Source organism: Pezoporus wallicus, unplaced genomic scaffold (assembly GCF_028554395.1).
Source record: "Pezoporus wallicus isolate ANWC-B61680 ecotype Strahan unplaced genomic scaffold, APGP_CSIRO_Pwel_v1 scaffold_2617, whole genome shotgun sequence".
NCBI lineage: Eukaryota > Metazoa > Chordata > Aves > Psittaciformes > Psittacidae > Pezoporus > Pezoporus wallicus.
In genome coordinates, this window is record NW_026637592.1 from 1,059,988 (window position 1) to 1,083,626 (window position 23,639).

General features: G+C 39.7%; 1 protein-coding gene across 22 annotated transcripts in view; it reads left to right on the top strand.

Moving 5' to 3' along the window:
* ESRRG (estrogen related receptor gamma) overlaps nucleotides 1-23,639 on the top strand; it is a 402,312-nt gene that overhangs the window by 163,162 nt on the left and 215,511 nt on the right. For 8 of the 22 annotated variants that reach the window (XM_057406441.1, XM_057406462.1, XM_057406452.1 and 5 more), the window contains one exon: nucleotides 10,043-10,101. The exons of 12 other annotated variants lie outside the window; for them this stretch is intronic. In XM_057406441.1, coding sequence (XP_057262424.1) covers nucleotides 10,043-10,101 — 59 coding nt within the window. Of the gene's footprint in view, nucleotides 1-10,042; nucleotides 10,197-23,639 lie in introns of all 22 variants that reach the window. 2 more of the 22 variants (XM_057406446.1, XM_057406447.1) reach the window with 1 other exon arrangement.

The following is a 23,639-nucleotide window of genomic DNA, read 5'->3' on the forward strand; positions in this document are numbered from 1 at the left end:
ATCCTTTAAATGCACTTAAGAAATTGATGTTACAGCCCCACAATCTGTTAGGGGCCTTGCTTCCTGGCTGATTGCAAAGTATCCCGCCATTAATTGGATCATCAGAATGTGATCCGCGTTCTGGTCCCCGGATTATGTAAGACTGACTTTGCTCTGACGCGCTGAACCAGAGGCTTCTTTTGCTGGGTATTTTGACCCTTAATGTAGATAAGTGGTATTTTTCATCAATCTTAGCTTGCATTAAAAAAGGGAAATGTCAATTCAATGTGGGGCGTTTAACTTAATTCAACATCTTTTAATTTAATACCTTGGAGAAGTTAGTCTGTCTCCGACCTGATGGAGACTTCTGCTGATGGAGTGGTTTGTGGAGTGGGGTTTGAAGCATATTTTTCCCACTCTATAACATGATCAGGTCCCAAAAGTCTTTTCGTGCTTCATCTATGTATGAAAGGGAAAGGTAGAAAAACAGAACCCCAAATGTCCCCCTGACCATGCTTTGCTGTATTGATAATGAATTTCTTCAGTTCCTTTGGACTTTTCCCTGATGACTGTAACTATGTGCCTGAGGGAGAAGAGACAAAAAAATTTACTCTGTTTTTGCTACCCTGTTTTCTTCTCAGCTTCAGGTTTTCTTGGTTTTTATTTTCTTTTATTTTTCCCCATGAATCAGGGTGCTTTGATTAATTTGTTCAATATTCTTACCATGTCTTGTTGCTACAATAATAGCTGGTTTGGAAATCCTTTACATGGACAAGACCTAAAATCCTGTTGAAAATAGGGGACATCCTTTCTGACAGAAGGATGCTTTATTATTTTTTTAAGTTATTATCAGAATAAGAACAGGACATGTCATAACACTTTTTTTCTTCTTTCTTTTTCTTTCTTGTACTGCATATAAATGCCCTTCTAGTGCTTCTCTTCCTGGTACTGAATGTTTGTCCCAGTAATGCAGAAAGTAGTTCAAAGGCGACAGCAAGACTTCTTTCTTTATTTTTTTCCCCTAATAAAAACAGTAACTTTCACACTTTTCCAAGCATTGCAAAGAGCATCAGATTCATTTGAGTCTTAACCATGGCTTTGGGAAAGCCATTATATGGCATAGTGTCTCTTGGCCTCGTAGTTGCTAGGAGTAAAGTTGGTGGGGTAAAGAGAATAACATTAAGTTTCATGACCAAGGCTTGGTATTTCTCCTAGTGCTGATGCTTGGTAATTCTGTGTATGGCAATGATTTCAGTGAAGTTAGCACCATCTATCTATCTATCTGTATATACACACACACATATATCAACAATCATTGTCAGAATCCAACATTTTTGGTTTTTCAGAGAAAAAAGAAGCTCTTCACCTCTATCACAGAGTTGCAGAGGCCCATAGAAATAATTTTGCAACTGAGGCTGACTGACTTAGGTCTCACTTCTTTTGTTTTCTGTCAAGACCTCAGTTTTAATTTTCCAACTCTTCCCCCTCATTTGCAAGTCACTCAAATACTGCTGTACTGTGGGTAGGAAGATCTACTGAGGCACAGCAATGGTGTGGAGTGGTTGGACTTCATGTTTCACTGCTGTATTCTATGCTGTAGAGACCTTTTTTGAGAGGTCTTTAGAATGTTATAGGTTGAGGAAAAACAAGCTTTTGAGGTAGCCACTTTGTTTAATGGGAAATGCTCGATCCCAAGGAGCATAGGACTGAAGAGGGCTGTTCTTGCATTTTTCCCATTCTCCTGCTGTCCAGGACCAGTTCAGAGTCTGCTGTATGGGGGGAAAAAGGTCAAAACTTTGAAGCAGGGAGTTTAAATAGGAAGTTTGGCACAGCTTGTTAGACATCCCATCCATACAGGTTTTGCAGTTGCTTAGGATGGCACTCTGTGAGCTCTCTCAGTATGGCAGAGAGCATAGCTGGCCTCGTCTTTGATCACACTAATTAGGTTCTCTAGATTAGCAGAATACCTTGGTGAGCCTTCTTGCTGGATTTACAGACACAGTAAACACAGATGCATACAAAAGCTTTTGGTGGGAGATGTTTTTGTGATCTTGAAGACCAATAAGAAGAGAACTGGCCTGGTGTTTGGAGTGAGCTGACGTTAACTGTTCATTGTGCACTGAGCAGGAGGAGGCAGAGTTTCTGATGTTGGGGTGGGGGTTTGGGTCTGTGTGAGGTTGCTGTCACTCGTACAAGGTATGTGGCTCATACACAACTGTCTGACCTTGCTGCTTCCCTTCCCCCCCCCCTTTTTTTTTTCTTTTTCCTTTCTTCCTGATATGAATCGAATAGGCAGGTAGGTATATACAGTTCTGGTCATCCTAATTGGCTCTGGAGGTGATACGGTGCAACACTAGGACAGGATGACCTTTACGTTTAGGCTCCTGACTGGAGCACAAGAAACGTGCATTCAATTCCAAGCAGTTCTCTGGCTGGTCTCTTTGAATTGCAGTATGTATTGGTCCTGGTGGTCTTCTCTGCATTGTACAGCTCCTGGCACCTTAGGAGGATGTCACCTAGAACAATAGATAACACAGAACTGCAAATAAGAGCCCTGGCTAGAGATTCCTATAAATAGATGACCAGCTTGCAAAAATATAATGCTTTTCTACCGGGCATGTTTCATGTTACAGTATTGGAATATCTGCGGTCTCCTTAAAACTTTCCTTGAAACTGGATGAAGAATGTGAATTTGTGCTGTGATGTTTCATGCTTGCTATACTAACATACGAAGAAAAGTTCAAAGTCATATATATTATCTATGAGGGAATTACACCTACTTTAGCTTAACTTTCCTTTTTTTTTAGCAAGCAGTGTTGAAGGAAGCTTGTTTGGCCATCTTCAGACCTGGTATAAACAGAATCACCTTTCCTAGAGTAAAAATATATCTACTTCTGCCAGCTAAGTTTAGCTTGGAGACTTCCAGAGAAGTACAAGTCTCACAACTCTGGTCGTTCAACACCAATACAAAGTTAATAATAAATTAAAACAGTAAATATAAAACAGAATAGGTAAGTCTAAAATTACTTTGGCTACAGAACAAACATATTGCTTCTTCCCGCATGGAAGGGCCTAACCTCCTGTAGGGAGAGTAGGATATCTCCGAGATTGATAGTGTTCCTACAGCAACTGCATTTCCAAACAAGCTTTATACTATGCTTCTGAGTTATTCTACTGTATGGAGGGAAAAGGAAACCTTTTTTAGGTTGTGACAGTGCTTTCCTGGGCAATTGATTCTAAACACAGAAAGTGTTATCTCAGGGTGTTTTGCTGTATGGAGTTGCATTGGAAGTGCATTACTCCCAATCTGTTTAATTGGAGTCTTGGGTGACGCTTCTCTGCTGCTTTATCCCTAGATAGAAAGCTGATCTGTGTTTTAAGTACACTACAAGGTTGGAAAGTAAAGTTGAGTTTGCAACGAAGCAGATATATTGGCTTCCCAAGCTTTGAAGACAAATGGCGTCTCATCCATCGCTGCTACACCAGTATGCCGGCGATGTTTCAGGTTGCTTTGGGTTAGGATTTCAGTTTGCCCTTCCTTCCTAATGGGGTCCCTTGGTGGAGAATGCCATCCAAGTGCAGGATGGATGAGATGCCCTAAGGACCTGTATCAGGCTTGCTTTTTAAGCAGTGCCTTGCTGAACTGTGAACTGGGCTTTTCTTGAAGTGCTGTGTGGGGTTATAAATTCAACTTTGAGACAGAAAAAAAAGGGGGAACAAACACCATATACAGCAGCTCACATCAGCCTGAAAGCGCACAGTATTCAGTGGCAGTATTAATATGCACCTAAAATGATTTTCTTGTGGTGTCTTAAATATTTCCCACTGGCTCCTTTCTTTGTTCTAACCCCTTGTGGAAGGGGTAGAGAAAAATTGCTGGTGCGTTTGCTTCGGCCACTGTCAGCACCAGGCTCACAGCAGAATTATTTCTGTCGTCTCTAATGATTGTCAGTTACCTCATTGCCAGGGAAATGGCCCTCTCCATCTTCAGGATCATACCAGCTAAATTCCATTACCGAAGACAATGCTTCCCTCCTCCAGGCTGCCTGTGAAGTGCTTCTTGCCATTGTGGCTGGGTTTCCCTGTTGGGTAATGCATACCTATCCCAGGTCAGGCTGTGTGTTGACAGCTTGCATGTCCACTGCTTGACATTTTACTCTTGGTTCTAATCTGAAAAGTAAACCCTGTGTTTCCTTCACAGTGGGAGGGGGGAAGGTTTTAAAGTAGGCAGGATGCAAAAAAAAAAAACCCCATGTACTATATCAATTATGATTATATCCTCACCTGGGCTTCTTGGTTTCCTGGAAGGTATTTTTGCAAAACCAGGTGGATCTATATAAATACTGAATTTTTTTTTGCACTGGAATGCATACTTTTTGGGATTGGATTAATAGTTGAATTCATGAGTCCACCTTTCACAAAGGCCCAACCACACAAAATGCAAACTCTTTTCATGGTAATGTTGATTAATTCAGCAAATTGAGACCATCCTACATGGTGGTGCAAAACAAATGCTCTGTTTGTTTCCCAAACTTGTGCTTGCTATGAATTTCACTGTGCAATTAGTTAGATGCTGTTGCTAAATATGTTGGGCAAATGTGACCTATAAGGGAACACTGGTCAGCATATTTTGATATTTTGTGAGTGATAGCTCACACGTACTGGGCTGTGAAGCTGAGCAAGTGTCTTTTAAATGGTTGATTTAGGTTTCAGTGTTGAGCCCAGCTGTTCCTTGAAACACTCTGTACAGTACAGTAATTTAGGGTTTAATGGTCTTGTATAAGAAGGCAGACGTGAATCAGAGGTGAACTACTTCTGAATGATGACAAGGGTGTGAGCACTCTCCCTGCCCTTGTCTTCTCCCTCCCAGTTTCTCATTTTCTGATGTTTTGTTTATATATATATTTTTTTTTCTTTCCTCCCTGTCTCTTTGCAACACAGGTAGGCACATTCCAGTGTGACTCTGAGCCTGCTGTCTACCGGTTAATCTGGTCCTCATGTTTGATTTTAATGTCTTTTTTCACCTTGCCTACGCTAAGAAATCAGTCCTGCCTCAGGTAGCTTTGAATGTAAGGATAAGTGTATGTTACAGAGGAGGAGTGAAACATTGTCTTCACCCAAGATTTGGAAGTGGTAGGAAATGACCTCTTAAACTTCTTTTGCTTTTTAGATCTTTAAGCCCTAAGCCACCCTAAATCTATTGTCCCTATGAAAGCTGCGTTTTAAAAGGCTTTAGGAGGCTTGCTGACCTTGCAACCTACTTTGTAAGGAGTCTGCACCCACAGCTATTAAACAAAATTAATTTCAGCACTTTTAAATTGTTAATCTTGCAAAAGACAACTTCTTGCTCTCCAGTGATCCCACAGGTCATCATTCTGTGAGCTGCAAGCCATTGCCAGGGTTCATGGCTCTGAACATCATCAGTCTGCTTGTGGTCTCCCAAATGCCTTGCAAAATTAATTCCTTTGGCCTCCACTTTCTGTCCCCAGCAGCTCCTTGAAGGCACTTGGTGAGCCCTGTGTGTGTAGTAGCTATTCACCAGTAGCCACACCACAGATTAATCTTATTTTAAGGTTGTTCTATTCAAAATCAGTGCTTCTAATCCTCAGTTTATGGTAATGAACTTTGGGCAACAAGACATGAATTCAGGTAGGAAATGGCAGGTTTAGAATTCAGAGCGTTAGGGTTTCTAATGTAAGGGTGACCTCTCTTGTAAGTTAAGTTTCTCCATACCCATGGGGCAGATGCTTTACCAGGTGCTAACTTATTTTGAACTTTTTTAAATGTATTTTTTTCTGCCTGGCATTGAAGTTTGGAAACATTGCCTTTTTTTTCCCTCCAGGTAGCAATATGTGTGAATGCACTGGAAATTGGAGAGAAAATGTGTGCTGTGTCTGGTATTATCATGCCTGGTCGTCCCTCCTTCTTCCACCTCTTTTGTCTCTGCCACTCAAGCCAATTTCACCCATACGCCGACTCTCATTTGGGATAATAGCCTCTCTTTTTACTGTTGTCTTGTCATGTTTGATTCGGCAGCACAAGGATTTTAAATTAGCCAAAACGCTTGCATGCTGGGCTTAGTCTGCTGCCACTACTAGTTGTAGAGCCACTAAACCACTTGATGCTGAAATTGATGATTGCTCGGAAGGAATAAGAAATGGTTGGTGGCTACCGGGAAGATTCATTCACGCCGAGCCCCTTTTAAGAAACCTAGAAGGGAGGGAGAGAAAGATTTCCTTCATTTTCCGCTGCCTAGCCGGTGGTTGCATTGTGCTTGTGCCAGGTTCCTGCTGAGTGATTACAGCCTTGCTAGGCTGCGTAGTTCCTGTGATTTCAACATAAAAACGGAATAAGAAAAATGCACAGGGAAAGGAAAGAAAAGGAGGGAGGGGAGGATAAAGCTCTGAAGACTTGCAGTTCAGTTCAGTAATGTAGAATTATGATGTGTTAACTCGACCAGGTTTTATTGGTGGTGGGTTTTTGTTTGTTTGGTTTTTTGATTTTGGGTTTTTTTTAAGCTAATTTATCCCTCCTGGCTAGAACTTTGCTTGTTGAAAGTTTTGCTCAGTAGAAGACTGTATTGGCCTGCCTGAGTTGGTGATGCTAAAACTGTGAGCCTGCTGTGAGCAGGTTTTAATATTCTCTGGATTAAAAATGACCCATCATTAATGGGATCTGGGATCACCAAGAAACTACTACTACAAAACTTCTAATAATACCCTCACACACCCCCAGAATGCCTTTACTTGTTTATGGTTGTGCTTGAAAAAATGGAAGGGCAAAATTTCTAAGGGAGAAGAAGATGGCAGTCCTTGAGAAAGCGTATAAAGAGAAAGCAAGTGAAGCTGTAGAATTAAGTATGAATGACTAGGGCTGTACGCGAACATAAGTGTATTTCAGAGCTATATACAATCACATATGCAACGTGAGGGAGACAACTTTTATTTCCATTGAGTGGATTTGGTTTCTTTTTGGAAGTGAATGTTGTGGCTCGTGTGTCAGTTGTGGTTCTTTGTTTTAGCACTAGTTTCCAGGTTATGGTGATGATAAGTAGTCAAATGGTCAGAAAAGGTCAGTAAGAGACCCATGCATAGTGGCTCAGGATTTCCAAGTCCATAGACAAACACTGTTGAGCAGAAAATAGTAGCAACTGTGATTTAAAAACAAAACATCTAACCAAATAAACCTCAGCCCTCTATTAGCCATATATGCAAGTTCCCAGACAGAAGCATAGCTTCAGATATATAATACAGTCTCACAAATAAGACCCTAAATATAACACATGTGGGAATACAGTTGCATAGCATCCAAGCCAAGGAAGTGTTCTCATCTGATCTAATATTGCTAACATTATTATTAGCAATATTCTAGCATATTTTTTACTGAATACTGAGCCACATGTTCTCTTGCATAAGATGCCCTTTTTTGCTGAAAGAAAAAAGATAATCTTGTAACTTTGAAGGTGTTGGCATCCAACTTGATATCTCTTGTATGTAATAAATTGTGAAGAAATCATGCGAATGACTAAAGCTCTAAAAATACAAATCTAAGAGGCTGAATCTCAGTGGTGAGCTGTTGTGCAAGTCTAGCTCTAAAGGGTTCCGTCTGTGCCAATTAACAGTAATTGGAAAGCCAGGCAACCATGATGGGTTTAGTCCTGTTATCTAACTGCTGCACTGTTCAGAATTGCTGATTTCCCTGCAAAATCATGACAGATGTATTACAGGAAAATGTATTGGTCGAGTAGCTTGTGAAAGAGTTAATGCAAGGGATAATAAGTAGCCAAGGCTGTGTCCTCCAGCAGACTTTGATGTGGTTTGATAATATATGGGATGGGTCAATCTGCCCTATTAGCAAATGTAGCCTGTTAATGCTCTACATACAAACTAGAGATTTGATAAAGCACTAAATTAGTTTTCGCAAGGTATTAGATGTTAGATACTTAATGGGATCATCATGCTTTTGCTACACTTGGTTAAGATGTGTTCTGTAACAGAAGCATGCAGCAGCATGACATTTCACCAGGAAAAGAAGTGTGTCTTGAGACTGAAGCACGAGTCTGGGAATTATAATGTCCAGGCATTGCTTGGCTTCCAAGGCACCATCTCTCTGATTTATCAGAGAGGTTTCTGTTTTCACATCTGCAGAATGGGACTGTCTCCTTCCCTTTTCTCTTTGCCTCCTTTGGGCAAAGGGTGTGAGTAATCATAATTCTGTGAAGCTTCAGTTGCATGATGCTCATACTGTCCCACTCAGTAGGTGCTGAGGGAAGTTCCCTAAACTTGACAGCAGAGAATTTAGAGGTCCAAGCAGATTTGAATAAGAGACCTTGGTAGAGTGTAGAAGGAGGAGCTCATGGATTTGATGCAGTGCTCCACAACTGTGCTCTGTATTCACTCTGTGAGTGTTCAACTAATACTTAAATGGTGAAGTAAAACCAATAGTTAGTGAAGCCAAAAACATTTTCATACAGCAGAAAATCCATTAGCAAGGCATGTAACATGGGGACACTCATAGTGCCTTCACACACTTGCACCCATTCTGCTAGTTGGGAACATGGGCAAAGAAGGAGACCTTCCTGGGGCCACATGGCAAGTTAGCCTCTGAAGTGAGTTCTCTGAGCATTTCCTTATCTGAGCTGATACTCAGTCCACTAAAGCAGGCTGCTGCTTTGCCTAGCTGGTAACACTTTCATAAGCTGGTTTCTTCACTATCAAAGAAAGGGCTGTACAATGACTTTTTTGTAAGTTCTGTGATTTTTGTCTTGTTAAGTAAAAGTCTAAAACTGCTGACAGTAGCGTATGCCCACAGCTACCTTCAGATATCTGTGCTTTAAAACCCATTAAGTGTTTTGCAGTTACCACACAAATCTAATTTTTGCTAATGTTGGTTTTGCCTGTGTTTACAGATACTGTTCTTAATTCTATTTGAAATACTTTGTTTTACTTTCTTTTTACATCTTACCGCTTATGCAAGTATTTGGTCCTGAATGACCAGCTGCCAGGCTTTGCACTTCACCTAGCGCTGGGGGAACATTCCTACCCTTAATGTGAAATACAGTGAGAATGTTGTATATAAAATGATCCTGGCTGAAAGGATAGAAGCTGCATCCCAACATACATCATGGTGGGAAATGACTCAAAATTACATGGCAGCTTCTCCTCCTTTTACCCTCCCCCTCATCCTTCCCTTTCTCAGTGGTAAGAAATGCATCATGTATTGTGACAGTTTACTAATAATCTATTTGCATCTTTCATTAGCTTGCTATTTATAGGATTGCAAAAGGGCATTAGTACTGCTCAGCCTCTGCCAGTGCCAGTGTCCCAAAGACTGAAATGTATTTTAAAAGCACCGGATTATATCCTGGCCTCGGCCATGGCCGCACCCAGCTCTGGCAGAAGTCTATGCCATGCTTTGGGCTGCAATCCCATGTTTTAAAACCCGCTGAGGCCAGTGTAGACTTCATCTGCTTGTATGAACAAGAAGATTTTGCCTCATAGCTCCTTCTAAGCCTGTACCTGATGAGCTCAGAGCTGGAGGGCGGCATTTTCCCTAATAAATTCCTTTTTTTGAACCCACTTGTTAGTCAAGCATTGTGCACACTAACTACAGCGAGGGCCCTGAGCATAAATTACTCTCGTGTGGCACTGTCTCGGAGCAGCCCCCTAGTTATGGATTACTTTGTTCTCAACTTGACAGGAACATAATTAGAACTGTTGATGAAATCTACCAAATTGTTCCTCCGTGGCCTCAATGGTCAGGAAATTTGGCTGAGTCGTATTTGTCACCGACATAAAGGCTCTAAACACTTCATATTAACTATGTTATTAATGTGCCCTCTAATCCGTCCGTGAATTGGTAACACTTAGAGCAAGCACCTTGTGATGAATGCATTGTAATGCTGTTTAAAAGTTTCTAGAGGGTGGGGAAAAAAGAGAAATTAATGAAAAGTGAACACTCCCGGGCTGTTTCTTTTCTCTGTGTGTATTTTTGTCATGCGGTTTTGTTTTAATTGGAGATTCATTTAGGCTTTACATTGACAAGACCGTTTTCTGTTCTATAGGATTTGCTGACATTTGGGCTGTTTCATTGCCAGAGGAGGCTTTGTGTGTCCGAAAGGAAGTGAGTGATCTGGCCATAACAAATCCTGCCAAAATATTTTAACACCGTTACGATTTTCTAATGCAATGCGTAGTGAATGTGGCTAGAAAAGGATGGTGAGTCCACGAAGGGGGTTTGCTTACTCTCCTCTGCAGTTTGTCTGGTGGAACGAGCACGCAGGAGCTGCTGGGGGTGGTGGGAGACCGCAGCCAGCAATGGGAGGGGATGTTTGCATCGCTCCAGGCATAGAGATAGCACTTGATCTTTAAGCCAGCCTTTCCCATTGTGGTCCTGCTCTTGAACCTTTCGAGAGTCCGCGGTGATCAGAGACAGTGTTTTAGTTGCGTTAAATAAATTCTTCAGGCTGCTGTAGATATTCAGTAACTTAAAACAGAGAAATGTGTTATAGATGAGAGAGACATTAGTGTGGCTTAAGGTCCTAAGAAGGTGGCAAGCTGCTGTCTCGGGGAAAAGCAATTCTAACCTTTAAGACAAAGGGTGATCTTAGTCCAGTATGGTTTTGAAGAACACTAATGTGGCTCTTAGCTATGTGAACCACTGTGCTTAAAGTTTTAGAAAGCAAACATTAGAGTTTTCACGTGTAGCATTTGGAGGATGAGGACAATTCCGACAACCTGATGTTTAACATAGAGCTGGAAGGATGGAAAACACTCATTTTAATCCCTGAGCTGTTCTCTAAAGCAGCAGGTAAATTAGCTGCTGTTTTTGTAATACTTTAGTGATTTGCTTATATGAAATTTAACACCATCCACTTGCAGCCTTCTTTTCCCCAAAACACTTAAAATCAAGCAAACAAAACTAAATCAAAACACTTAAAACCAAACAAAACCAAATCAAACCACGAAAACCGAGCAAACAAAACCAAACCAAAACATGTCTAACCTAGTATTTAGTAAATAATTTCACGCCTAAAACCAGCAAGCAGTTCAAAATGTGCTGACTGCTGAGTATCAGCCATCATCTCTTGTGCCCAGCATACACCATGTCGGATTACTCTGTCAAGTAGCTTCTGTACCATGGTAAACTCATATTGCTTTGGTCATTTTACATTCGCCTACTTCAGAATAAACTAAGTAGCTGACCATGTGTACCAGCAAGTTTTGCTGAAGGGAGGAAAGGTAATGGGAAATGGAAAAGTTGCTGGGCATTGACCACTGGTTTGGAAGTTGCTCCACGTGAGCAAATTCTTCCATTTCTGCTGAACAGTCCCAAGTTTCTGGGCCAGCTATTTTTCCTGGCCTGTGTTGTCAGTGCTCGGAGAGACATAAGTAAAGCCATGCTTTTCATTGTTGATGGTATTTCCCATTGGATGTTTCTCCTTGTTCGTTTTTGAATGCCAAGCAGAATTACAGGTTCTCATGCTTATCGCCTAAGCCCTTGTGCAGTTTTTGATGAGCCCACTCAAACTGCTTTTTTTCCTGTGAACACTGTATGTGCTATTTCCTGTGTCCCGGGGCAATGATGCTTTTGCCAACGGGAAAGAAGTGTTAGCCTGTGAGTTAGGACTTTCATACGAAATTTCGTGATCTTAATATTTGGAAATGAAATGGGAATCTTATTCTGCACCTTTCTCATGCGAATCTATTTCTGGTAATGAACAATTTAAGTAATTTTTTTAAATACATAGTTGCCATATCTGGAACTTGGGATCAGAATTCAGGATGCTCAAATTAGGTGTTAATGCATACAGTTACCCTGTTGATGACTCTATTGTTAAATAGAGTAGACCAGTACTTTCCCTAAATCTGTTTCTTTCAGTGCTTTTGTCTCTCTCACTCTCTCAGATCATCTTGTCTAAATTTTTCTTCTGTTCTTTCATTTCACCCTTTAATCCATTTCTACCAAAGCCATGGAATCTTGAGGGGCTTTCTAAATAATTAGATCTTGTTACTTATCTGCAGTGTGCTCAAAACTGAATTTCTTTTGGTCATCGTCTTGTTTTATGACTGTTCTAAAATGGGTGTTATTTGGGGCATTCTTACCCAAAAGCATGTTTTATTCTGTCCTGGCTGTACTTCATCTGTCTTTCTAATTTGCATTTGGCACTGAAATTTTTTAACTGGATGAGTATTGTATTATCCTTGAATGTTTTTCTTTTCCTGGGTTTGGGTTTTCTTTTATTTTTCAGTTTCGAATGAGAATGTCATGATATCCATCTTGTAAATACAGATCTGTGTCATTCAGTAGACCAAAATTCATCATGAGCAGAGCTAAATTCCAATTCCACATTTTATTTAAGGGTAGGAAGTAACATTACTTTTGTGGAAACTAAGGCATTTACTAAAGGGGAATGAGGATTTAATATCAGAATTGGGCTCTGGAATATTAATTTTATAAAACTGTATGATCTTAGTGTCAGCTTTGGAGAGCATATGCCACTAGACGCTCATGTTTGAAATTAGAATTCACAGTTAATCATTCTAAGGAATAGATTTACCACTTCATAAACTCTGGGAAAGACTGTTTTCTTTTCCAAACATTTAAATTACTCAGCCATTTTATACACTAAAATCCAGTTATAACTTAGAGGATATTTTGAAGAATTTTCAAAGCTATTTCTTTTAGTAACTACGTTGACTGAGGCTTTAGCATCAGGTAGTTCGTATTCTCAACTGCATCTATTTTTTTTTCCTAACAAAATAGGTTTTCAAGAATGTTCCTTATCAGACTAATGAGTACAGATCCCAAACAGCCCAACCTTTCAGAACATGTGACATGTCCCATAAAACGAAGGAAATGAACTCCCAATGTAGCTAATGCATATATCTTAAATGTATTTTGTTTCATTTCTCTAAGGTGTTAAAGACCAGGTTAAAGTAAATGTTTATTCTAGCACTTTTCCTCTGCCACATTACATAGACCATGCAAAACACATTCGTAAAGATATAAAAACCAAAATGTGCTGCAGGATTTTAGGGAATGAGATGTATCTGCTGCTTGGTTTAAGGACCACCTTCTTGGTTCTCAGGGCCAACTTAATACTTGAGCTGGACTGGCATACATTAGTTTTGAAAGAAATATGTCAAAAGCTACAGAATAATATTAATTTGGATGCTGATTTATCAGCAGAAAGGTATATGTGAATCAGATCACACATATCTAGGTTAGGAAATGACCTGTGTAATTGTATATAATACTGTAGCTAGGGAGTGTGTTCTAAGTATGAAGACCCAAAAGATGCACATGACGCTAGCGCAGTTATGAGACTACTTACCAAAGGCACCCTTTTCCTGAGCATAGTGAGCTGTTCCCATGGCGTTATTCACCTATGGCAAATTAATAAGGCAGTGCATTCCCAAATCAAGGCTTAGCTGCCCATGCATAGCAAGGAGTTAGAGAGGAGGTTCATAAGATGGAAAAATCCTACTTTAACAGCTAAATAATAGAGGGTAAGATTTCAAAATCAGAAACTGCTTTCTAAAGACTACTGTGGGCCCAGGATATAGGAAAAAAAATAAAGCAGTTTGCTTTAACAGAAAAAAGAGGGAAGGCCTAGGCAATTGCTTACTCCTCTTGCTCTCTATTTTGCAGTGTTGCTGAAACTGAGATGAGTCTGGTACTTCTCTTCAGGAAGAGACTATATGAATGAAAGGTCTCAAAGATTTTAGGATTTACTCAGTAAAGTCATGCTTGTCAATAGCTTCTCTTGCTAGATATTTAAAGTTCAAGTGGTTGTTTGCTTTAGTTAAGTGCTCTGAAGTGCTTTAAAAAGCATTGGCCCATTTATATAAACAAATAGAGAAACTCATTGATAGTCTCCCAGTCAGAGTGTCTTACCCAGTATTTGGTTATCCTTCCTTGGGTCTGAAAAAGATTTGCACAAGCAACTTCTAAGGCATGTCATTCTTTGTTAATGGAGGACTGTATTATTATATCATCTGATCATAGACATTGCCTATGTTGAAATATAATTTCTCTGTCACACACAACTAGGGGGAAATGAAGGGGAGCCAGTAGTTCAAACTTATTTATCCAGAACATCAATGTGACTTGAGAAGAAGAATAAGCTGGAGGCCTGATTTCCTTTTGGAATATTTGCAGTAGAGAATTAATACTTGCATCTTTCCTACATTTTTCTTCTTCCTTCTCAGCTGTGCTAACTCAGGAATCTATTCTGGTGCTCAGAGTCAGGAAACCAAATTTAAACATGCTTTCAGATCATGGGAAAATCCTCATGCACATATAACCACTCACAGAATGAAAGGAAGCTACCAGTACTTATTGGTAGTGAAGGTGTAGCTCAGGATGGTATTCATATGCTTCCCCAACATGTTCCCTACCAGTCAGTGTTGTAGTGCTTCCGTACCAGTTGTCCTCAATGGTAACAGCATTGCAACATTACTTCTCTGGAGTAACATCCTTTAACCCAACAATACTGTGGTGATATGAAAGCCTAAGTATGTCATAAAATTGTATACTGAACGTTATCCTCTTTTAAATGCAAAAATAAATAGGTGCTCTGTGGAGGAATCTCTGGCCATACTTTAGCCAGTAATGTAAAGGCAGTTAGCTCCAGAAGAGAAAATAAACTGAATACCATCGGCAACTACCCCCCCAAAATGCAGTGTAATGTGAGAAATAGGGATGTAGCTAGGTGCTATCTTAAAACTAAATTGGCATCCTTCATTTTAAAAGGTTTGTCCTAATAATTTTGCATGTGTTTTCTTCTTACCTACCTCATGTACTGTCTGTGGGATTTAGAGGGTGTCATAAGCAGGTGAATTTAGAGCTGTTGCTAATTTAAACTGCACTTAATGAAACACAAGTTTGAGAGATGTTACAAATCAGTGAATGTGGCATAGTTTGAAGATTGCTTTTGTCAAGTTTGATTAGCTCAAAGAGAAACCTTTTCTAAATATTAGTTGTGAGATTAATCAGGCAATGTAAGACCTTGAATTATTCCTCATCACAGGAAAACAACACAATGTGTTATCTCATTTGATGACTGGGAAAATGTAACTTCTCAGGATTTAAAATTTGTCTGTTTTAAGGTTGGACTCAAGAAAGAATAGTCAGACTGGGTTTTTTTAAACTGACTTGTAATTTTCCATATTATACTTCACTTACTATAACGTATTCCTGTATTACAAGCTGATAGTACTAACATCATTACATTGAAAGATGTTCTCATTATTGACTCCATTCTCAATTAATTATAAGTTTGTCATGTTTTAATGAGTAGGATTAAACTTTGTATTCTGAATATATAGAGTCATAGAACCATAGAATGGTTTGGGTTGGAAGGGACCTTAAAGCTCATTCAGTTCCAACCCCCTGTCAGGGGGAGGGACACCTCACACTAGAGCAGGTTGCTCCAAGCCCCATCCAACCTGTCCTTGAACACTGCCAGGGTTGGGGCAGACACAGCTTCTCTGGGCACCTTGTGCCAGCACCTCAACACCCTCACAGGGAAGAACTTCTGCCTAATATCCAGTCTAAATCTCCCCTCTTTCAGTTTAAAGCCATTCCCCTTGCTCCTATCCCTACAAGCCTTTGTAAAAAGTCCATCTCCAGAGTTCTTGTAGACATCCTTTAGACACTGGAAGCAGCTGTAAGGTCTTCCCGGAGCCTTGTCTTCTTCAGGCTGAGCAAGCACAGCTCTTTTAGGCTGTCTTCCCAGGAGAGGTGCTCTAGCATCTCTGTGGCCCTCCTCTGGACTTGCTCCAACACGTCTATTTCCCTCTTGTGTTTTTGCCCCCGAGCTGGATGCAGGACTGCAGGGGGGTCTCACCAGAGCCGAGTAGAGGAGGAGAATAGCCTTCGACCTGCTGGTCACACTCCTTTTGATGCAGCCCAGGACATAGTTGGCTTTCTGGACTGCAAGCTCAGATTGCTGGCTCAATAACCAATAAGCACCAGTACATTTGGACTCTGTATCAGTAGATGTACGTCACAGTATAGGCAGGTAGTGGTGTCACAGCTGCATAAATCACAGCAGATTCTTACCAGAAAGAAATCTTTCATTAAATATATTTTATGCTGCTTGTTTAGTCTGTTTCAGAACAGTAACCTTGCAGTTTGAATAGCTATATCAACTGATACTGTTTGGCTAATAGCACATGAGCATGATTGGAAGTGGGTTGGATCAGCGTGTCCCTCACCAGGTAGAAACCCGGAGTCCTGGTAAATGCTCGGCAGTAATCTACACCTCAGGCTGCTTCTCATGAGACATGTTACTAGGAACAGCATGCACCTACATTTGAATATTCAGGTTTCAACAGGATGTGGCTGCTCTTTCTCACCAGATGGCTTTCCATGTACCATCACCTGTTCTAGTGCTCCTTCACCTCACTGCCAGAGTTGTGACAAGAACTGTTGTGGTGGTTGTGAAAGCTGCTTTCGGTATTTGGCTAACATGATTATCACATATAGGCACCTTTATTTAGCAAGTCCACATATATATTACTGTTGCAAATGTCTTATACTGGGTACCATCATTTTATATGATCATCTCTCTGTGGTGTTGATACTGTGCAGCCTAATCAGAGAGCTAAACCCATGTTAAACCTGCCTGATCTCAAGATCAGGCTTTGTATGTCTGTATGATAGGATGTGAATTTCTTTATACTCCTGTTAGAGGAACTATCTGTAACTCAGCTGCTGCTTTGCACTACTTGAAAGTAATTCAGTAATCTCATGCATGGCAGTGGAAGCTTCATACTACACCTCCCCATCAGCCGTTCTGACGCACATTTTCTACATGTATCATTATTATCATCAGTATCTGTCTTTTGAGTGGTGATTCATTTGTCTCTAGGTTTCTGTCCCTTTATACAATACTAGATAAAACATTCCATCTGTCTAGAAAGAAAGCCCCCATCTCAAAGATTTAATACTGGTTTCAAAATTTTATTGCTGCTAACTAAATGTGAAATTGCTGTGAATTAACCAATGATTATTTAGAATGGAAAGAGTTAAAAAACAAAAAATAAAGAAGTAAAAAATATTCCTTTCCCAGGCAAACTGGACCCCCTCTTCCAACAAAGCTGTTGCAGGAGGTTTCAGTGGTATGAATAAATTTCTTTCTTTAAACACTTTTGTTGTTTAAAATGCTATTGTTTCATCTGAGGTGTGAGGAGATGTGCTAACCTTGTCAATGTGGGTGCAGTAGAGCAGAAATGATAACTGTATATGCTTTTTTTTCTTAACCAAAATACAGAGTGTGTGTGTGAGAGAGAGAGAGACAACTTATTTAAATCCTGGATACAGTCAGACCTCATATGCATTGTTAAAAAAAAAAAAAAAAAGCCCTAAAGAATTGCATATGGATTAGGGGGATGAATATTCTATTATTTCAGTCTGTTCTGCTGATCTTCTTATTGTGACTTTGCGCTTCAGAAATCTGCCAGGAATTTGGCTTTGCTGTACTAGACAGTAATTTTAAATGTGTATCAAGCACTTGATAGTGTATGATTTGCGTGCTGTTGCATTCCCATTCCCTAAATTTTCCACCAATTTATTACTTTTTTCATACTGTTTTAATATTTCAGGATGATGAATATATACAGCATCATTAAAGGTAAATAAAAAATGCATGAAATTAAAAAATGGAATATTAGATGTTTCTTTCCTGTAATCCCTAGCTCCAATAGGAATGAAATGTCTCTGTTCTGTCAAGTAATCCCTAAACATGATTAGGGACCTTGTACTTTCCACATAGCCCACATAATATTTGTATCATATAAGCCTATTTATGTAAGGTTTGAGTAAAAGTTGTTATTAGAAGACCTATAAACCTATTTTACAATTCAAAAAGATATGCTTGCCTCTTAATCTCTCTACTTTTATTATTTTGCTGGTGATTGCAATACGTCCTTAATTCATTTTTCAGAATTCTGTTACATCTTTTGGGTACTTATATCATGCATTAACAAACCCAATGAAATGTATTTTTAAGATAGAGGACTGAGTTCAACAGTTCATCCACTTGTATAGCTTCTTAAATCTGCATTGCAAGGGATGTGCACCTCTTTCCAGGTCTCTTCTTTGATATCTGGGTTTAATCTGAACTGGGGGTGAGGAGATGTACAGATTGGTTTTGGGGAGGGGGGGGGGAATTCATTTTTCTCTGTTTAAACCATGAATTGTCAATGATGTAGGTGCTTTTTGGCAGCATCACAGAAAGTTTTCAAAGTCAGCTTGTGGTTTGACCAGCCAATAGCAGAGTTTTAGGGAGGAAAAAGCTAGAATGAAAGAAAATGGGGAGAAGTTTTGAATGACAAAAGAATGAGGCAGGAGAGACAATAGCTGTTTCTTGTGACACAGTTGTGTTGGAGATGCAACAACCCAGTAGTTCCCACTCCCAGCCTCAGCTTCTTGCCTGGGCAGCAGGGATGCTTGTATGTTGTTAGGCTAAATTCATTAGAGCTATTCAAGTTACACAAGGTGACACAAGGAAGAGCAATAAATAAGAACAGCATCTTGTATACTTCTATGCTTTCAGTAGACATTCACTAGGAAAATATTTTCAAATGGTAGCAGGGGTCAGCTGTGGCAATTCTATATTTCCCATAAGGAAATTTGAGTTTATATTAACCTTGGGCTATCTACTGAAAAAGCCCTTTGGAAATACACCTGCATTGCTTCCACACTGCATTGAAATGTTACTTTTATTTCATTTTTGGCAATTAGGGTGGCATTTGAGCAATAGCTCTATTCTTATATTTATGAACTGAGAGAAGCAAAACTGCTCACTGCTGAGCCCAGGGATTCTCTTCCAGGAAAACTGAGATCAATAACTGTTATCAAGTCTTCATTCACAGGGAGTGTTAAAAATCCTGATGTTCATCAGTTAAGAGGGTGTGCTTTTAACTGAGCTTTCTCCTTTTTCCCCCACCTATCCCAACCTACCATAGTGAGAATTTTTGATCTTTGCTATCATTTTAAACAGTCACTTTTAGTTATTATAATTTCTTTTTAACTGGAGATGCTGTATTATAGTGGTGCCAGTAAGTTAAGTGTAAGCAATGTTTTCCCTTGCCAACCTCCTCCTTCCTGCTAGCAATGGGAGGTAGGAATGAGATTATGATACCTGAGGATAGTTTTTATGATCCAAAGTAGGGATTTACAATTATTATTGCAATTATTTTTGCATTTTGGTACTCAGCAAGAAGGCAAGGGCACGTGCCCCAACGTGAGCAAGACAAACCCTGAAAACTGAAAATAAAAACCTCATGCAGATGTGTTTTCAGGTGCCTTTATTCCCTCAGTTTAAGTGGAAAAGAGGGATTTGGAAAAAAAAGAGAGCATAATTTAACAAAATAATATTATGCTTTCGATCCTTGAATGAATTATTTGAATACTTAGCAGTATAATGTCTTTGACTAATGCTGGTACTTAAGATAGAAAAAAATGATATTGTGAATGTGCTATGTTTGCCTCCTATGATGTTTTTACCAATTTGGCATTTATGGGAAGTGATCTCATTGTTGCAGAGTTTCCAAATTGCTTTTTATACAAATCCGCAGAAATTAAATCTCCTCCTTGTTATGAAAATGAAGGGATGTCTTGAGACACTGCTATATTAGCACAAGTCTATGGAGAAAGTAAGCCCAACTCTCTGCTTGTAGCTATTTTGTGTCCACTTCTAATAGCTCCCAGAAGCTCTGTTATGTACTGGCTATTGTAAGACAGAGTGAATAAGCGTATGCTTAAGTATAGCATGTGAGCAGTAGCAGGGATGTCTTGTAAGACCTCTGGTGCTTAAAGTTAAGCCCACGCCTGAGCCTTCTGTGATGAAGAATTTAGCCCATGACATGGAATAGTGTGTGATGCCGGCATAATGGCAAATGATGGACCTTGTGAGCCTTCAGAGGGAACATCACAAATCAATTTCGAGCTCAGGGGAAACACAGATGCAAATTGGTGTAGGCCGCATGAAGATTTTGGGAAATGGAACATCAATATGGTGCAGCGCAGGTGGGGCCAGTTGAGGAGGTCTTCATCACAAGCCTGATGGTGTTATTCTGACTTCTATTCAGAACAGCTTCTGGAAAGGCCATGCATTTTGTCTGAGAAGTGGGAAAATACAGTGATATGGATTGTACTATCACCAAACCCATCAAACAAAAGATAGTTAGTAGAAACACCGTTCTTGAATAGTAGTAATGCTGAGCTCTGAATTCATTCTAGGTGGGAGCTGTGCACTAGGTGGGAGCTGTGCACTAGGTGGGAGCTGTGCTCAGCTGGTGAGTTTATGGCTGGGTCCCTTAATTTGATTGCTGCTCCAAAGCTACTTATAATAGTGAAGCCACTGACTAAATGTCTGAGCAATCAAGGCCTCAGCATGCATCTACGTTTTGATATCCATGTACAAATAACCAGCAATTAATGTCTGCTGGTTGACCGCAGGGAACAGTCTGAGGTTCAAAATAGCAACTCCAGTGTTTTGGGGGTCTTTCAGTATAATTTCATTATGTTTGTCGAAGTGAGTTTAGTCAGAGTTAAGAAAGTCTATGTAAACAAAAGCTTTTTAACTCAAGTTGCAGAAGGTTCTTCATGGCTATTGCTACATAATCTCTCTTCAGCAAGATTAGATGCTTTTACTTGTGAGTTAGGCTTTTAAAACCAGCATATTAGTCTGCTTCTGTGTAGCCTAATGATCTCATTAGGTGGGTTTATATTTCCATGTTAGAAAAAAAACAGGAAAGATGTTTGCATGGAAGAATGAGAGCAGTTGTATGCATTTGTAGCAGTCACAGGGCAATATGCTTTCTTCTGACATGGTCTACTGTGAGGCATCCCTGCCCATGGCAGGGGGTTGGAACTGAATGATCTTAAGGTCCTTTCCAACACAAACCATTCTGTGATTCTATGATTCTTTCTTGGGGTTTAGCATATTTCTGAGTGGCAAGCCAGCAGTGCCTATTGGCACCTTTCTTTTTGTTTTTTAATTGGTCTCATTGTAATGGATCTGAAGTACGTCAGAATATTGGACTGAGATTCTTGAAAATACTGGTATTTCCTCATTGTTTTTATTGCAGTATTTCTACAGTACAGACATATTAGTTACTTTAAGTCTTTATTTCCCATTGCACAGCTACAACAGCTCACAGCCCCATGCACCACTCATTCTACTATGGGCAAAACTTCAGCTGTTTACTCATAGTAACCTTTACAATGCAACCTATAAACATTATTCCTGTTTTAATGACTCCCAAATAATGTCATATTTAAATCAAATGCAGTTTGCCTCAGCATGTTTCTTTGAATTCATGAGTATTTTTGTCCCATATCCTATAATAATGTGACAAATGCTATTTGCATTTTTACTGTTTTCTTGAATACTTTTAAACACCCATTTTTAGGAGACTTCAGATTGCTTTTGAACATATTTGAATGCATTTTTAGCTATCACCGAGCTTAAAATAGGAACCCTTTTTTCAGCTTATCTTTATTAAACACCTGTAAAAATCAGAGTATTTCTTCTTTCTTATAAAGCTTTCTTCCTTTAACAAATGCCAGAAATGCTGCATGGTTTATTCTAGTATGCGCTTCATTTCTTGCAGGTACCGGGCAGTAAATGATCTGGTAATGTCTGCGCCATACGCACACACACATTTACCTACCTCACTGCCAAAAATAAAAACTTGAAATTCTAATGTAACGCATCTGATCTTTAATTATAAATCGATTAATATTAGAACTCAGTCAATGTTTAACTTTTAGACTATTTCAGAAAATATTATCCAGAATAGAGTCTTAGAAATTGATCATTCTGTACAAATAATCATGCTTGCAATAAACCTGTGATCCAGTGAGCAGATGGCCAGGCATGATGGTGACCAATTAATTATGTTTTCTTATCAAATATTCATTTTTATGTATTTTTTAAAACCACAGACTTATTTTTGAATGGTGCTTGGGGAATGTGTGAGGTGTTGGTTTGGGTTTTTTTACATAGATGTTTATTTTGGAAGAACCAGAAGGTGGATGAGCAGCTTAATGCTGCTTTTCTTGAAGGCAGATGCAGTGATTTCATGGAGTTCTTCATCTTGGCTGTGACAAGTTTTCTGTTTTCCTTGATTTTTTTTTTGTTTTAATTAACGAATGAAAATTGATCATTTTTAAGGCAATGTTTCATGTGTTGAATCAAACAAAAATCAATCCAAGTAATTCCTGTACCTCAATGCAGTCATCCTAAGAACTCTCTAGCATGCACAGGAGTCAGTGGGAAGGTTCCTTTATTGATGTTATGCTGCAAAAATAACTTTTGTGTATGTTTTTGTGGTCAAAAAAAAAACCCTAACCAAACACCCTGTACAGAATTTTGCAACTGAAACCAAATCACTTAAAATAAGATTGCGGTCACTTACTGGTCTCCATTTGATCACTGTGCTAGACGTCAGTTAAAATTAGACCTCCTTAATGGCCTAAAGAAGGAAGGTAGGAGTAGAAACAAGAAGATGACAAAAGTAAATACGCTCATAAAGAAGAAATGTGCTTTTGTGGCCTTTGATCAAGCCCAGGAGTTTCTTTTCAAAGGACATTGTGGGATGTTTGGGGAAGAAACAGCCACCCAGTATAACTCGAAAGGGGGAAGGTCTGTAGAATGCCGGCTTGCAGCTGCTCCTGCCTCTCTGATAAGATTGTAAGAGCTGCCAATATCAGTATTCAGTCTTGTGTGTCAGGGTGCTTTCATGTGAACTGAACTGTCTGTGCGCACTTTCTCCCACTCTCCTTCCCAGCACTCGTCATCGAGTTGAAGTCAGGGGAGAGGAAAAAAAGATTTGAGAATTGCCCAATTTGTTCTGACATAAAGAGATGTTTAGCTCTGTGAAAGGTGGTGGAGGCAGAGTGCCTGATGACATTTCAACAGGCTGTCTGCTGGGATTGCTCACTTCATGTCCCTTCATATTCCTGCTGTGTCCTGCGTGAGTGCTCTTGTCTAATCTTCACAGCAAGAGTACCAAAAGTCCCCTGAGCTTTGGTGCTCAATACCTTGTTAGATGAGTGTACAGTGCCATAGCTCCTGCTTTTGTACTTGCTTTTGCTCTAATGTTTCAGGCTTGTTTAAAGTCCAAATAACTGTTTTTTAAGGTATTTCCTAAAATAGCAGTGTGTATGTCCTAATTGCCTTGGTCTTTTCTTGGCAATACTAAATTTGTGTGATACCAGGTAGAAACACACAGAGGGAGAGAAACGACTTCAGTCAGTCAAAGCTTTAAGCAGCATTCTGCACTTTTGTTTTTAAATGAAGATTCATTGACCTGCTTTGGCTGGTTTAGAAAACAGATGAGAGAAAATACTCATAGAACAACCAACAGGAGGTATAACACATTGGTAATAGAGCTAAGACAGTGTCTAATCAGGAATGCTGAACTCCATTCCAGGGGCTGCATGGAAGCTGAGTTGTTGAGGGTTTGTTTGCTTTTATGATTCCAAACACGTTGTGAAGCATTCTGGCATGCCACGTCCTGTTACATCACGTTGGGTCAGCCTGTGATGCCAAATAACACTAAGAACATGAAGTAATGACAGCTAATGCTCACCTCTTACTGCAAGAGCATTATCAGGTACTGTTAGCCACAGTTCCTACC